At 37.5% G+C, this 14,788-nt stretch overlaps 1 protein-coding gene across 13 annotated transcripts; it reads right to left on the bottom strand.

Moving 5' to 3' along the window:
• Positions 1-7,523: 7,523 nt before the first annotated feature.
• Positions 7,524-11,186, bottom strand: LOC145137865 (uncharacterized). 13 transcript variants are annotated; one of them, XR_013721267.1, is made up of 12 exons: positions 11,075-11,186; positions 10,820-10,965; positions 10,559-10,740; positions 10,330-10,404; positions 10,141-10,245; positions 9,861-9,953; positions 9,675-9,748; positions 9,444-9,479; positions 9,160-9,316; positions 8,577-8,663; positions 7,809-8,447; positions 7,524-7,737 (listed from the first exon to the last, which is right to left on the bottom strand). XR_013721267.1 is itself a non-coding variant. In XM_079072006.1 (7 exons), exons 2-7 carry the CDS (start codon positions 10,842-10,844, stop codon positions 9,313-9,315), a joined length of 414 nt encoding a protein of 137 aa, XP_078928132.1. In that variant the 5' UTR covers positions 10,845-10,965; positions 11,075-11,186; the 3' UTR covers positions 9,159-9,312. The 13 variants fall into 13 exon arrangements, 1 of the variants encoding a protein (XP_078928132.1); XR_013721264.1 differs by having other exon boundaries at positions 10,330-10,740; XR_013721262.1 differs by having other exon boundaries at positions 10,141-10,471.
• Positions 11,187-14,788: the final 3,602 nt, after the last annotated feature.

The following is a 14,788-nucleotide window of genomic DNA, read 5'->3' as shown; positions in this document are numbered from 1 at the left end:
ACCCCCATCAAAAATGAAACCCATCCACGAATCCGAAACCTCATATCGCCTATTCAAAACACGAATGGATCCAGACTCGAGCTCGAGAGTCTGATTCAATGGCGGAATTGGAACCACTCATTTCCAATCCGGTACTCAACTCATGACCCATAATTCGCGGATTATGCACACACCATCTCTCCAATTCCTTTCGATTACGATAATCCCTCCTCATCCCAGGGATACAACGATCCCCAACCGACACGGAGACCCTCGTCTCGCCCCTAGTTCGGCAACCAGGATCCCGAAGACTCAAGCGGTAAGGCTACCCAAGCCTAAGAACTCCTCTGCGCCATACTCTGGGTAGTGAATACTACAGCTCTCCGTTGAAAAGTATTCACCCTTGTCGACTACTGAGCGTTGCGGTCTCCCCCGCAGACTTGCGACACTCTCTCACTGACTCATGAATGTTACGGCTCCCCGTAGCATCACAACACTCTCTCTCTCTAACCAGTGAATACTTCAGTATCACGACACTCTCTCTCTAACCAGTGAATACTACGGCTCCCCACAGTATCACGACAATCTCTAGCTGACTAGTGAATACCACGACTCCCCGCAGTATCACGACACTCTCCCACTATCCAGCAAACACTACGGCTCCCCGTAGTATCACGACACTCTCTCCCACTAACTCACCATGGGCTCACTCCATAGTTTCTCCTGATAATCCCAAGCGAAATCCCCCACTCGGATCACTTGCTCTCTTATCCCCCATAATCTCATCATCAAGACATCACCAAACTGAATTCACCAACTCATGCTCCGTAGCTCAACATAGATAGGTGCTTACACCACCCAACTTATGCACCACCACTTCTGATGTAAGTTATTGTAGGCAAGGCACTAGTCTCAGCACAGATACACCCTTAGACAGTCTCACTCCGACGATAATTAACTGATGGGTTCCCACTGGAACAAAATCACTCGGTACTCCACTCTCCATCTCACAATTCGAGTCCTAACATGACCAAAAATTAGGACATCATACTCGGGTACCTCGGTACACCATCACAACGTCTCACGTGGTCTTGCCTTAACCACTGATCTTCCACCTACACAACTCGAAACCTCGAAATACTCTCATCTACCAATAGATACACGGAGGAAACGTCAACGAATGAATACACATTGATGAAATCCGAAGCTACGCCCTCTACTTATCACCGCCCATACAAACTACTCATACCGACTCTGAAATTGGTTGACAATTCAACTGCTGCCCTTCTGGAGTATAGATCAGAATCTATACCTATAGCCGCGAATCTCAGCTATTGCACCCTGAACTCAGCAACCCAACCGCCTCGAACTCAACATTTGCAAACCCGAAAAATCTCTAGCCATAATAAATCCTATGACCAACGGCCACCTGCCGTGGATTCACTCATCCTTCCTTAGGCACATACTCATACATCATCTCGCCTCGCACCTCGCCGCATCCACCAATATCCCAGGTTTCATGTGTCCGCACCGCAGATCTCCATAATCAGCTCTCTAATCGTACTTGAACGAATTGCTGATCTTCTCAATTGAATACCTAGTTCTCCCCCACTCAGGGTTCGAACCATTACCAGACGACATACCAACAATTACTCTGTGGACTGTCTCACCATGTACATTACACTTGACTCTGGGAATATACCATGAAAACACTCAATGATCTTCCCGAAGGAAACCAAGCAACTCCAAATATCCGTAACTCAGACAAAATCTCAAAATCCTCCCAGTGCGACTGCCTCTGGTCATCTCGAAATATCATACCGATATACCGTCGGACACCTCAGCTATTCCAAAAATCCTGACCCTCAGTCCGGAAATAATGCACTATCACACACCTCGTCTCTGACTCCTCGACCCGCCTCCCAACACGAGAATCATCATCAAAGCACAAGACCTCACTCTCACAACCGATACACAACATAACAACGAGGGCCACCGTCCTGATGTATTCCTCTTAACCACCTGAAACTGCTGCTAAATGCATGCCATACTCAAAAAGGCACCTTCCTGGGTCTCTTCCATCTTAGCCTCCACTAATGACTCCATGGTACAAGAAATACCTCACAGCAGACAAACTGTCCAAATACTCTGATGAAAAGGTCACCACCAATGCTACCCCACGGGGTCTACCTCCAAACTCTGAAACCGGAAACTCGATATCTCCTTCACTTCTCCTAGGAAACGGGAACAACGCAACTCTTGCCATAGAAAGTGACGTCTCATCCATCAGCCGATGGCTCGACTCAAACCCCGTTCCTCCAAAAAAAGCATCATCTCTACTCATCCCTGAGCCTTGCGGCTCCAACTGGCATCTTACCAATAAAATCTCTCGAAAACGAACTCAATTTCTCTTTCAAGGTATACTCCATTAAGACTTGCTCGACATGGCCCTCTGACCCCACACTCTATCACCTGATCTCAAACTAATCAACCACCATGGGACAATTGGTAAAACCAGAAGCACTAACCTCCACGAATCATGGTACTCGAACCATGTGATCACCCCTCAATCTTCTATGAATCATGGTACCCGAACCATGTTATCTCCTCTCAATCTACTATGAATCATGGTACCCGAACCGTGTTATCTCCTATCAATCTGCTATGAATCATGGTACCCGAACCATGTTATCCCCTCTCAATTTGCTACTTAGAACCTCTGGTATTCTCCCTGTTTCGAGTACGGGTCCTCTACTTTCAGTAGTACGGGCCCATACTACCTGCGACATCTACCCATACTTTCCACACGGATCGTCCCAGATTTCCTAAGTAGCTCCTCAACCTTCTCGATCACCAATCCCGTTAAACCTGGTCGCTTCCCGGCGAATACTCCCCTCTATTAGTGTACTAATCTGACTAAGGCCACTCCCTAGGCTCTTGTTAGGTTCCCTCACTTCTCTGTCATCAGTTGCTGAAGAACCCCTTATGATGTCAGCCATCTACCTCCTGAATATCGTCATATTCACTTAGTAGCTGACTCCCATCATCAAGAGTTCCACAAAGCACGAAGCAACCAGCATTTGGGCATCGAATAATCTCTACAAACACATAAAACCACTCTAGGTTACCACTCCACTTACACTCTAAAGGTATCACTGAACTCAAGCAACTCTACCCCCTCGCGGATATGTAACTACTCTCCCAGTAGGCTCCTCCAATACTCATCTAGGTATCTCACCTAGATTACTCCTCTACTCAAAGTTCTCTATAAAAGATTCCTACTGGATACTCTTACTCAGCACATATTCAAAGCACATCACAGATAGCAAAATTCCTAGGCTAAGGCATCACAAATCAGGCAACTCTAGCCCTAGAAAATGAAATACCTAGCCTATCATCTAGCATGCATCACTAATATCTCAATAATAACTCATAACACAAATAAGTAAGGGTATTTTTGGGAAATCACCGTTCGGGCTTTGGCTGATTGTACACACTGCTCCTTCTCGTTTTTCTCTTAGAACTCTTGCTCGTTTTAGAAAATCATTTCTTTTGAAATTTTTTCTCAAATCCTCAGTTTGAGTCCAGATTTACCCGAAGGTGCATCTGAATCCCTCAAACCAAGGCTCTGATACCAACTTGTAACACCGTAAATTTTCAAACAAATTTTTCATTTTAAAAATCACATAATTCTCATAACACATTTCACAAAAACCCCATTTATTTAATTTTCAAACACAACTCCATAATTGTTTGATTAATAATCCAGGATCCTCAAAACATAACTCTTTCTCTGGTGTGTACAATTAAGCCGGCGCCTTCCCGCGATCCTGAGAAGAACCTGAAACACATATCACATAATACGGTAAGCACGAAGCTTAGTGAGTTCCCCAAAATATCACACACATCTCAGTAGCCTCTCATGGCTATACTCAGATAAGACCCTCCGGTCAATGTGTCTCAGTGGGACCCTCCGGTCCTAACCCGATAAGCTCATAATAACAATACTCAGCATAAATCACAGAGACATAATGCAGAATATCACAATACACAAATAAGCACATAAAACATCTCAGTCACATGAGGATACCACTCACGGTAAGTATAGTGAGAAGACTCACCTCGGATGACGAACAGCTCCTATAGACGTTGCTGCTACGCACCGACCACTAACCCTATGCCAAACCCATAATTATCTCAATTAGGAACTAAGTCCAAACTCTCACTCATTAGGTCTAAAGGTAGTCCACTAACCAGCCCATCAATGACCTAAAACCCATTGGGCCCACCAAGGCCCAATAATAGATGGGCTCTCCCAAGGCCCAATTCTCAATCTAAATGGCAAGCCCAACTCAAGGGCCCAAACCACAATATAATATTTCTCTGCTCAAAGTCACTAATACACAAGCCCAAAGATCCAGTCCCAACCCTTAAGGGCCAATAATAAATTCAACCCAAAAGCTCACAGAGAGGTTACACGGGGCGTACCTCCCTTGGTACGCTCAACGTACACTAGCATGCACGAATCTGATCGGGGACACTAACCCAGTACGCGGGGCGTACTAGAATTACGCTGGGCGTACGCCCAGTTTTGCTTCGTCCATTCTCTTGGTCTTAACCCGTTAAGACCTTAGCTCATTTCTCAGATCTGGACTCCCTAATCTCTCTCACTCCATAAAGTCAGTGACTTTAAGCCTTTGCATGGCTGATAAGGTCACAAACACACAAAACTCTTACTCTCTTAACTCAAAATGCTCATATCTCATGCATGGGCTAATTCTCACGTTCAAGACCACATTTTTATGGATCCTCTCCACTAGAAACACTTCAAAGGACAGATATTAAGCTCTGGAGTGCAACAACTCATAAAGCCTCAAGCTTTGTGACCAAAAAACCCTAAAATGGACCATATCATGCACAAAACAAGAGGATGGGAAAGCTTTGAGCTTTATACCTTCAAATGGTGCTCCAACCACAGAAAAGCTCAGATCCAAAGCCTAGACTCCAACTCTATTCTCTTCCATGCTCCTTCTTCACTCCAATAATCCCACAAGAACACTTAAAAGCTCACCATGGTCACACATAAGCTCAAGAACGAGGATTAGGGTTTGAGAGGGTTTATTGACTGAGGATGGTGGCCAGGAATGAGGAGGCCATCTCATTCTTTATATAGGGACACTCCTCTCAATTAGGGTTTTCCTTCTGTGCCTAGTACGCCCAACGTACTAGGTGGCTCCGCTTAAAAGTCACACACATGAGTACGCTAAGCGTACACACATGTACGCCCAACGTACTCCGCTGCCACCTTTTTCAAATAAAGGACTTATCCTGCCATAACTTCAAACTTCCATTGCTTCCTCGATATAACTCTGTTTCCAATGAATCTCATATCCTCGGAAAGGTGTCGAGATACTTACGCTACTAGCAACTCATCGCCACCCCGAGACTTCCTCATGCCCGTGTTGCAGCCCACGAACCCTAACCACTGACGACCCGAAACAGGATGTTACACTACGAAGGGTTCATGACCCAATGAACGGTTCACAGCCGTGAACTCTTGAAGAATCATGCCAAAGAGGTGTTTGTTTCATGGGGATGCTAGTGTTTCTAATGGACAACTAGAAGTTGAATGAGCTATTTACGATTTGGAAGATTTTAGAGTGTTCACGGCCCAAGAACAAGTGTGTGTTCTTCGTGTTCTTGGTGAAGAAGATGGTGATTTAAAGATCTTGAAGGAAAAGTGATGAATTCAAGGATGTTATCAAAGGGTTTCACTTGTATATGAAGATTAACTAGTAACTCGGGATGAATCACTTACGTTTTTGAAGAGAAAGGAAGGTTTCCCTTGATGATACTTGAGAGAGTTTGAGAGTTTTTGGCTGAAGTATGTGAGAAACCAAGAAAAATGAAGGAAATTTATATGTGTAGTGAGGGGTTCACGGCCAAACATGGGTTCACGGCCGTGAACCTAGTTTGTGGCCGTTAACATCCCTTGTTGATGTTCTTGGCTCGAATGCATTCCATAGATCCATTACTCACACTTCTTAGTATCAAATCCTAAGTGTACAAGGCTTAAAAACTCATAGAATAACCCTTAGCAAGGCTAAAAGGTAACAGATACAAGTCTGACTTTTGATTGAATTGGTTGACTTTACAAGATAGAAATTTCGGGTTGTCACAAGAATAATCACCTCCGACGCGGTTTACACGACATCAGATAGATTTAAGACGAACAGTGCCTGGTGCGAACACTCGGAGGGAGTTGAAAGAGAAACCGTAGACTGGACGATTCGAGAAAATCCGGGTAGGGGCGTAGCTCTAGCTATGGAAGATGAAGACGAAAAGAGACACTTAGACATGACAAGGTAGGAAGAGGACGATCGGAAGGTTAGGAGTGACCGACGGAGGAGGGAGGAGGCGCTCGTCGGTGAAGAAGACGTGTGGAGGATATGCCGATCTAGGGTTTGTATATTGAGAGAAGAAAGAGAGAGAATGAATGTTTTAAATGATTTTTTGGATAAAAATTTCATATACCTGATTTGCCCTTATGATAATTTTTCAAAAACCTAATATACCATTAAAGTTGATAATATTTACAAATATGTCATCTTTGATCTAGGTCATTAAAAATTTTGATCTAACGTTCCACATTTAGTTCTCGGATTCTTGGGAAACTATAGGTTCTCAAATGATCCTTCCTATATATAGGGGTGAGTTCGGTTGAGAACTCATGGTTTCCCGAGAACCCGAGAACTAAAAGTGGAGCGTTAGATCAAAAATAATTCATTAAAGACATGATCCTAATCTTACCAAACTCATTTAATGTTTAATTTTTTGTGTTATTGGAAATATTAATAGAAACGTCTACAAAATAACATAATAAATCAAAATTTCGGATTTTTAAAAAATTAGTATTTTTCAATTTTTTTTTAAAATGCAGATTTTTTAATTCTTTATAAAAAACATGAATTTTTGAAAACAAAATTGAATTTTTTTTAAAAAACTGCAATTTTTTTAAAAGCATTTAAAAATCAATAAAATTAAAAAAAAACTGGAATATTTAAAAAATACCATAATTTTCAAAAAAAAGTGCATTTTTTTCAATAAAAATTGCAATTTTCAAAAAAACTGCAATTTTTTCAAAAAAAAACTGCAATTTTTAAATGAAAACTGCATATTTTAAAAAAAAACTGCTATATTTTAAAAAAACTGCATTTTTAAATAAAAAACTGCAATTTTTTCAAAAAAAAAAAGCTGCAATTTTTTTAAAAAAAAAAACTGCATTTTTTTCAAAAAAAAAACAGCAATTTTTTTTAAAACTGCATTTAGAATAAAAACTTCAATTTTTTCAAAAAAATTACATTTGTTTTAAAAAATAATTTTTTAAAAATCAATAAAAACTAGATGAGAATCATGCGCGCCCGTTGGCACTGACTTAATTTTTTTTTTGTTCTTTCAGGTTGTATATGTACTGCAACATACCATTATATTGATGAAGATATATTTAACATACAGGAGATTTTTTGATAGGTCTTATATAGAAATTTAGAAAATGAAGTAGTTGATGAAATGATTATTGTCCCTGCAATTACATATTCAGCATGGTTAAGTGTTTTAAATAATCACTCCATAATTAAATAAAAACAAAGATCAGTTAAATAAAATACAAAGTGGGTAGGTCACTAGATCAGAGAGTGCAGCCAGTATTAAAGCCCATGAAGTATCGTAATCCACGGAAATCGATAAATAATTAAGCACCTGAAATACATAAATAAATAAATGTCAAAATTATATTGCTTTTAAAGAAGAAAGGACGGAAGTGACCTTACCTATGAGAGAAGCTTTGGTAGATATTCTGAACCCATTTTCCTCGCCAGGAGTCCATAATCAGTACTTGTATAAAAATACTCTTGTTCCATTCGCCTTACGAATATCATATCGGTATTTTTTTTTTTATAATATCAGCTTGTAATCTGTTCACAATTCCCACCCATGGATGTTGTAGAAGATAAGATCTGCCTTCAAGAACCTTTGAAAAGGGCAAAAATGTCGATAATTTTTTTGAAATATAAGACAACTTTGTAAAAAAAGTAAACACCACATATTTTGTTCCCATTAAGTCATGTATGGGTAATGTGCCTGAATGTGTAAATGATGTAATGTTGTATACAGAAGTTGTGTTTCTTTTCTACAGTAAATAAACCATTTGTATGAGACTAAATGACCATTTTACCCTTACTATCACCAAATGGACCATTTTGTTGTGATTGACCACAAGAATGGTCAACAAATAGAATTTTATGTCTGGATTGACCTTTGGGTTTGGGTTTTTTCACAGTTGATGTTGCGAATTAAAACTATAAAACAAAAAAAAAGAAAGAAAAAATCTTAACGCAGTCCATAGCAGCCAATATAGACGGTCTTTAAGCCTTTTCCAAGTCTTTTTCCCGCAGAGTTCTACTTACCTGCTATGGAAGCACATCAACCAATTTCAGAACAAATTTAACTTCAATGTAATTAATACCAATCAGCTACAAATTTGTTACTCTACAAAGCATTTCATCAAATACAGAACAAATCTTGTTTGGTGCACTTACACTATAATGGTGAGGAAACATGTAATCACCTACTTCATCATTTGTAACAATTTGCAATTCATGTTAAAAATCTTTCTTCCTTTTCTCCTACAGAAACAAAAGATATCACAATTGTTTATTCACAAAAACAGATTACAATCGCCATAAGCATCTCCAATTTATTCTCCTTGTGACAACTTTTAAGTAAATGCTTGAATTTTCAATCAGGGTAAAAATTAGTGGATTCAATTTCAATTTTAGAAGTGCTTATTTCACTTAAAATTTGATTAAAAAAAATTAAGAGACGAAGTCAGCATCACCGTTTTTTTTTTTTTTTTTTTTTTTTGGTTAATGGGTGGAGTGTTTCTCTCAATTTTACCAAGAATCATAATACGAACAGACAAAATTAAACCCCCCATCATCAATGAGTTCTCTTTAGCTTCTAGACAAAATACATTTATTTGTCTTTTTTTTTTTTTTTTCTGTACGTACGTTTCTGAGGGTAAAGATTCAGGCAAATGGATGATCCCTCGTACAAAATTCAAGGATTCATGAGTAAAATTGGATGATAAAAATTTTGAATGGAAAATAAAATTATGCTTACCTTCTGGTCTGAATGATTTCATCAACTACAAATGGCAATGGTGGTTTCTTCATGTTTTTGAAAGGCTTTTGGTCACCGTCGGCCAGACCATCTCTGTCGCACACGCCCAACACAACGCCGATGCTAGCGAATATCAATCACCGGAAATTGGTCCTATCTGATTCCAAAGTAAAAAGAAAAGAAAAAAAAATGTTTCTGTATTAATAAAAAGTCAACGACTTGGGTGGTTACATGAGTAAAATATTTATGATTTATCCAAGAATAAAAGGTGAAAAAATGGATACCTCAACCCATAGAGGGCAATGATGCTGCATTGCTCCCTAAAAAAGAGATAGAAGTCGATAGTTATATCTTCATAAAATAAATAGCCCTTTAATTTTTCTATTAATTTCGTTATTACAACAAATCTCATCAAAAGAAACGCAAAACCGATAAGGGATAAAAAAATGTTTATACAACAAATGACTGAAAAGCCCTTCTAATCGTCTATAATTTTCCAGAAAAGAATGAAATACCTTTCGAACTTCAAACAATTTAACCTCCCTCTGATTGTAGTACTCCATTGACACCAAAATAAGATGAAATTTCCCTGGAGCAAACAATTTGTATTTCTTTAATTTTTTTCAACAACATTACAAGAACACCATTTATATATGTCGGTATAAATGTAAAATGTAAAGCATCCAAACTGACAAAATTACCCTCAGCCTAATCAAAGGGAAAACGGTAAAGGTAAATTTTTTTCTGTTGGTAACACATATCAGCTTCATTTGCCTCCTTTCACCGATTGATCCCTAAAAATAAACCCAAAAGAAAGATATTAGGCAAAAGATAAACCCAAAAATGAATTAAAATGCATCTGAACTTGAACAATTAATTCCATTTATGCTTTGCTGCTATAAACTTTTACTCTTTTCATTCCAATATGAATAATGCATATATCAACAATCACAAATTGAAAATGGAAGTGCATTAATTTACATAATAAAGTTATTGAAATTAGGAAATGAGTGATGTTTTAATTAGTTGAGATCATGAAACTTCATAGCAGAGAAGAATCAATTTTCTTCGATAAATTGAATTGACCTGTTGAAAATGAAGCCAAACGTTGTGAAATTAAGAAACCAAAGTGAAACAGCAAACCAAGATACTAAAATTTTAACAGAACACCTTCATGTATGGTCAGTTACACTTCTTTTTCAACACCACCGTTTCATGTTTGTTTGCAGTTCACACTTCCTCCATCTAAAACTCAAAAATAAGTTCAAACCAAAAGCTTTTCAATTGATTTTTGCATATCGATTACATTTCGCTTCAAGCCAACATAGAAATTGATTTCAGAATCAGAACCGGTGTAGAAAAGAAATGGGAAATATAGATAAAACGAAGCAAGACTTACCTTCGTCCCAGAGTAGCGAACGGAAGGGTCACGTGGGAAGTGCTGGTCGCTGATGAGCGCTATCAATCCCCTGTGGAGGCGTATGTTTGAGCGTAAACAGAGACAATGGTCATGATTGACGATTTTAGAGAGAAGGTAATCAGAACAGCGGTGGAGAGACGCATCACCAGAAACTGAATCCCCTTTTTAGAAGAAAAGAAAAAAAATCAGACGAAAACAGATTTGAGGCAAAGCATAGGCGTTGGAGGAAAGACGGTAAACCTAAAATCGAAGATCTAACAAACATGGGAAATCTGAAATCGTGGATTGAATGCGAAGAAGAAAGAAAATCGATGCGGTGTTGAGCAACTGAAGTTCTCCGCAACCTCAATTATTCTTCTACTTTTTTCTTCCGATGGAGTCCACACCTGGAGAACATGCAGTGATTAAGAAAATGGTGGAGAAATAGACACACATCGCATCAGCTTAGCACCAATCCATATAGAAAACCAGGGAGGAAAAATGGCAGTAGATTACCCGAACTGAAGCAGATGGTGGTCATGGCGGTGCTCAATCGCTTCCAAAGAGAAACCAAACAGATAAGATGGAAAGGAAAAAGAGAACCGGGGCGCTTTTATGAAAAGGAAAACTTGAGCGGAAGAAGAAAGAAATAGAAAAAGATAAATCATAAAAAATCTCATTTTTATTAATTAATTTATAAACATAATAGCACAGGTATTTTATTCGATACAAAATAAAATATAAAAAAAATGGTACAAATTTCAAAGCATTTTCATGTCTTCGTGTCAATATTTCCTTATTTTCTTGAGTTTATCATTTTTTCATTTCTTCAATATTCACCACAATTCCTTCCAAATCTACATAAAAAATTTTAAAAAAAAATTGATTAATGCAAAAACACTCACAAAAATACATATGTGATTTTCATATAATTAACATATGAATCACATGCGATTCACATATGAATCACATGTGATTTACATGTGAATCACATGTAATTCATATGCGATTCACTTGTGATTTACATGTGAATCACATGTAATTCATATACGATTCACTTATGATTTACATGTGAATCACATGTAATTCATATGTGATTTACAAGTGAATCACATGTAATTCATATGCGATTCACTTGTGATTTACATGTAATTCATATACGATTCACTTATGATTTACATGTGAATCACATGTAATTCATATGTGATTTACATGTGAATCACATGTAATTCATATGTGATTCCCTTGTGATTTACATGTGATTCATATGTGATTTACATGTGAATCACATGTAATTCATATGTGATTCACTTGTGACTTACATGTGATTCCCTTGTGATTTACATGTGAATCACATGTAATTCATATGCAATTCACTTGTGATTTACATGTGATTCATATGTGATTTACATGTGAATCACATGTATTTCATATGTGATTCGCTTGTGATTTACATGTGAATTACATGTGATTCACATGTAATTCATATGTGATTCACTTGTGAATCACATGTAATTTGAATGTGAAGCTTTTCTGGACTATAGTTCTCACCTAAATCACCATAATTTATTGTTTACTGTTAACTCAATGGGATAAAACTTGCATTTGTTTTTTGGTTAAACAAGGTGGAATAGTGAGTCACACTTGATTTCTTGTATGTGAAAAAAACATAATTGCCCTTGTCGTTCTCATCATAAAAAAAATAACCCTAGAAAGCTTGTGTAACAAACACAACACCAAGTAAAGGTACCTGCTGAGCTCGCTTGTAATAGGCATCATAATAACCTGCTGAAAGGGCATATGTCCCCATCAAAATCCTCCTTTTTACCTGAAAAATATTAACTTTATTTAAATCCTAACCTTTTACAAATTTTCCCTTTATTTAGTTTTCCTTTCATACCTCTAGACCTTATCCATTAGCACGAGAACCTCCGTAAAGGGAACTTAGCTCATCAGAAACAATTTGGTTACCATAGCTAGAAATTAAAAAAACGATGTTAGAAACCTGTTATTCTGCTTTTGTCCTACCAATCTTTATATTTTTAAGTCATATAAACTTGTTCATCTACCATTATTGTAATGTTATTTCTTAAATAATAGGTTTCATATCTACAGTTAAAGAAAAACAAGATTTTATACATTACCTAATAAGTTTGAAGAAGATTCGGATGAACCAAGAACATATTATGTTGGTAATCCCCGAGAGAAAGAAGGTAATGACACCTGAAATCCATTATTAAATAGAAAAAAGTCAAACCACTACATGTATTGATAAAGATGAACATGAAGAATATGATAAAGCTAAAGTATTGAGAAAAAAAATGTTCATCTCTAAAACGTAAACAATATAAATATAACACCTTTTTTCACCTAATAGTCGACATAAGGATGGAAGCACGGTTTTGGAATAACTGGCGAGGGATTGTAGTCCATCTTCTGATCCAGTTAAATCACGAACAATATCAACAGCTACCTTCTGCACCTGATGATAAAATAAGCCAAGTAATGTTTCAATTCAAGTAATAAGGCAATGACTTGAGTTCTTACAATTTGATAACAGACTATATAGACTCGAGTTTACTCCATCAAATTCGAGTTTGCTAAAGTATTGTCGAAGTTCTCGAGACTAGGAAGTTGTGGTCGTGGTCGTTCCGCCGAGTAGAGTCACCAGTCGATGATTGTCAATTTGAGATGATGAATTTCTGATTTCAGTAAACAATAACAAGCACTTTCCATTTGATTGAATATTAAGCCTAGATAGATTTAGAGTCACCTTGTTATTGGGATGAGTAGAGTTGAGCTCTTCGCCGTACGTGAAGGAGGATATGGTGGGGAAACCGCCATCTCCTTCACCTCTCCAAGTTCCTAGAAGATAAATCAGAGGTTCGATTGTCGGATGCACCACGCTCTGACTCTTCCTCGATCTGTCGTCCATCTTCCACATTTTCCACTCGTCTATCCATTCGATAGTCGTTCTCAACAAAAAAACGTTGTTACCGACGAGTTCTTCAATGGATGACGATCGATGCAAAAATCAAAGAGTCGACGTTCTAGGGCTTTTCTACAGTGGCAATGTGAAGGGAAGTGGAGAGAGATGTGTGAGAGGATGATTAAGTCCATATCTTGAAGAAATATTGGAGGAGTGGACGTTGTGCATTCCAAATAGGTTGGAGACGGACACGAGAGATCGGAAGGCAGTGAAGCAGACGTTGATTTCTTCTCCGATTGGGATGCTACTAGAGGAAAAAGAGAGAATCGAGACAACAAATACAGTGAAGAAGACGACAGTTGCTTTCTTCTCCGCCGTTGAAAATTTTCTCGGTAGGTGGCGCCACTACTTGGATCTAGGAACATCAGTTATGGAGGAAGGTGAGAGAGAGCATGGATTTCTGAATTGCTATCGACGACTGAGAGTGAATGAGAGATAATAAAGAGATGTGAGTTTTTAAAAATCTAATTTATCAGATCATAAATTAAAGAAATTATAATATGATTGTGATTCTGAAATACCCCTGTCAAATTTGATTAAGGCACCCTTGCATCTTTAGTTTTCAACTTATTTACAAAAATGCCATAATGCATCTTTGCCATCCTTTTTTTCAATCCAACGCTCCACTTTTAGTTCTCAGGTTCTCGGGAAACTATGAGTTCTCAAATGATCCTTCCTTTATATATATATATATATATATATATATATATATATATATATATATATATATATATATATATATATATATATATTGGTTCAAATAAGAACCAAAAAAGGTTAAGAACCCTAAGAACTATTTTTTAAAATGTTTTCATTAAGGACATTTTGATCAAATCAAAAATTAATATAATATTAAGCAAAATTTTCAATTACCTAGTTTACAACTTGTTGTTGGACAGCCGTCGGACCACCGTTGGATCGTCGTTGGACTGTCGCGGTACCACCGTCGGACCAACATTAGACTAACACCAAATCCAATAGCATTTTCTGGTCGTATCCACAGCTTAATAAAACAAACATTGTAGTTCTCATTCTTTGATAATACTTTTTAATACATATCATTTTATTTTTGCAGCTTATATACAAAATTTTATTATAAAAATAGATTTATGCATTGACAAATTCATTTTTTTTCTAAATTGTAGATTCTTTAAAAAATATATCTTGTATAATACATATTCACGGTTTAAAATATCGTATTCACAGTTTAATAAATATATTAATTCTCTAATACACAGTTT

Source organism: Lactuca virosa, chromosome 9 (assembly GCF_052849685.1).
Source record: "Lactuca virosa cultivar CGN04683 chromosome 9, Lactuca_virosa_CGN04683_v6, whole genome shotgun sequence".
NCBI classification, from domain to species: Eukaryota; Viridiplantae; Streptophyta; class Magnoliopsida; order Asterales; family Asteraceae; genus Lactuca; species Lactuca virosa.
Note: the sequence above shows the minus strand (reverse complement) of the source record. Positions and strands in the feature narration are given on the sequence as shown.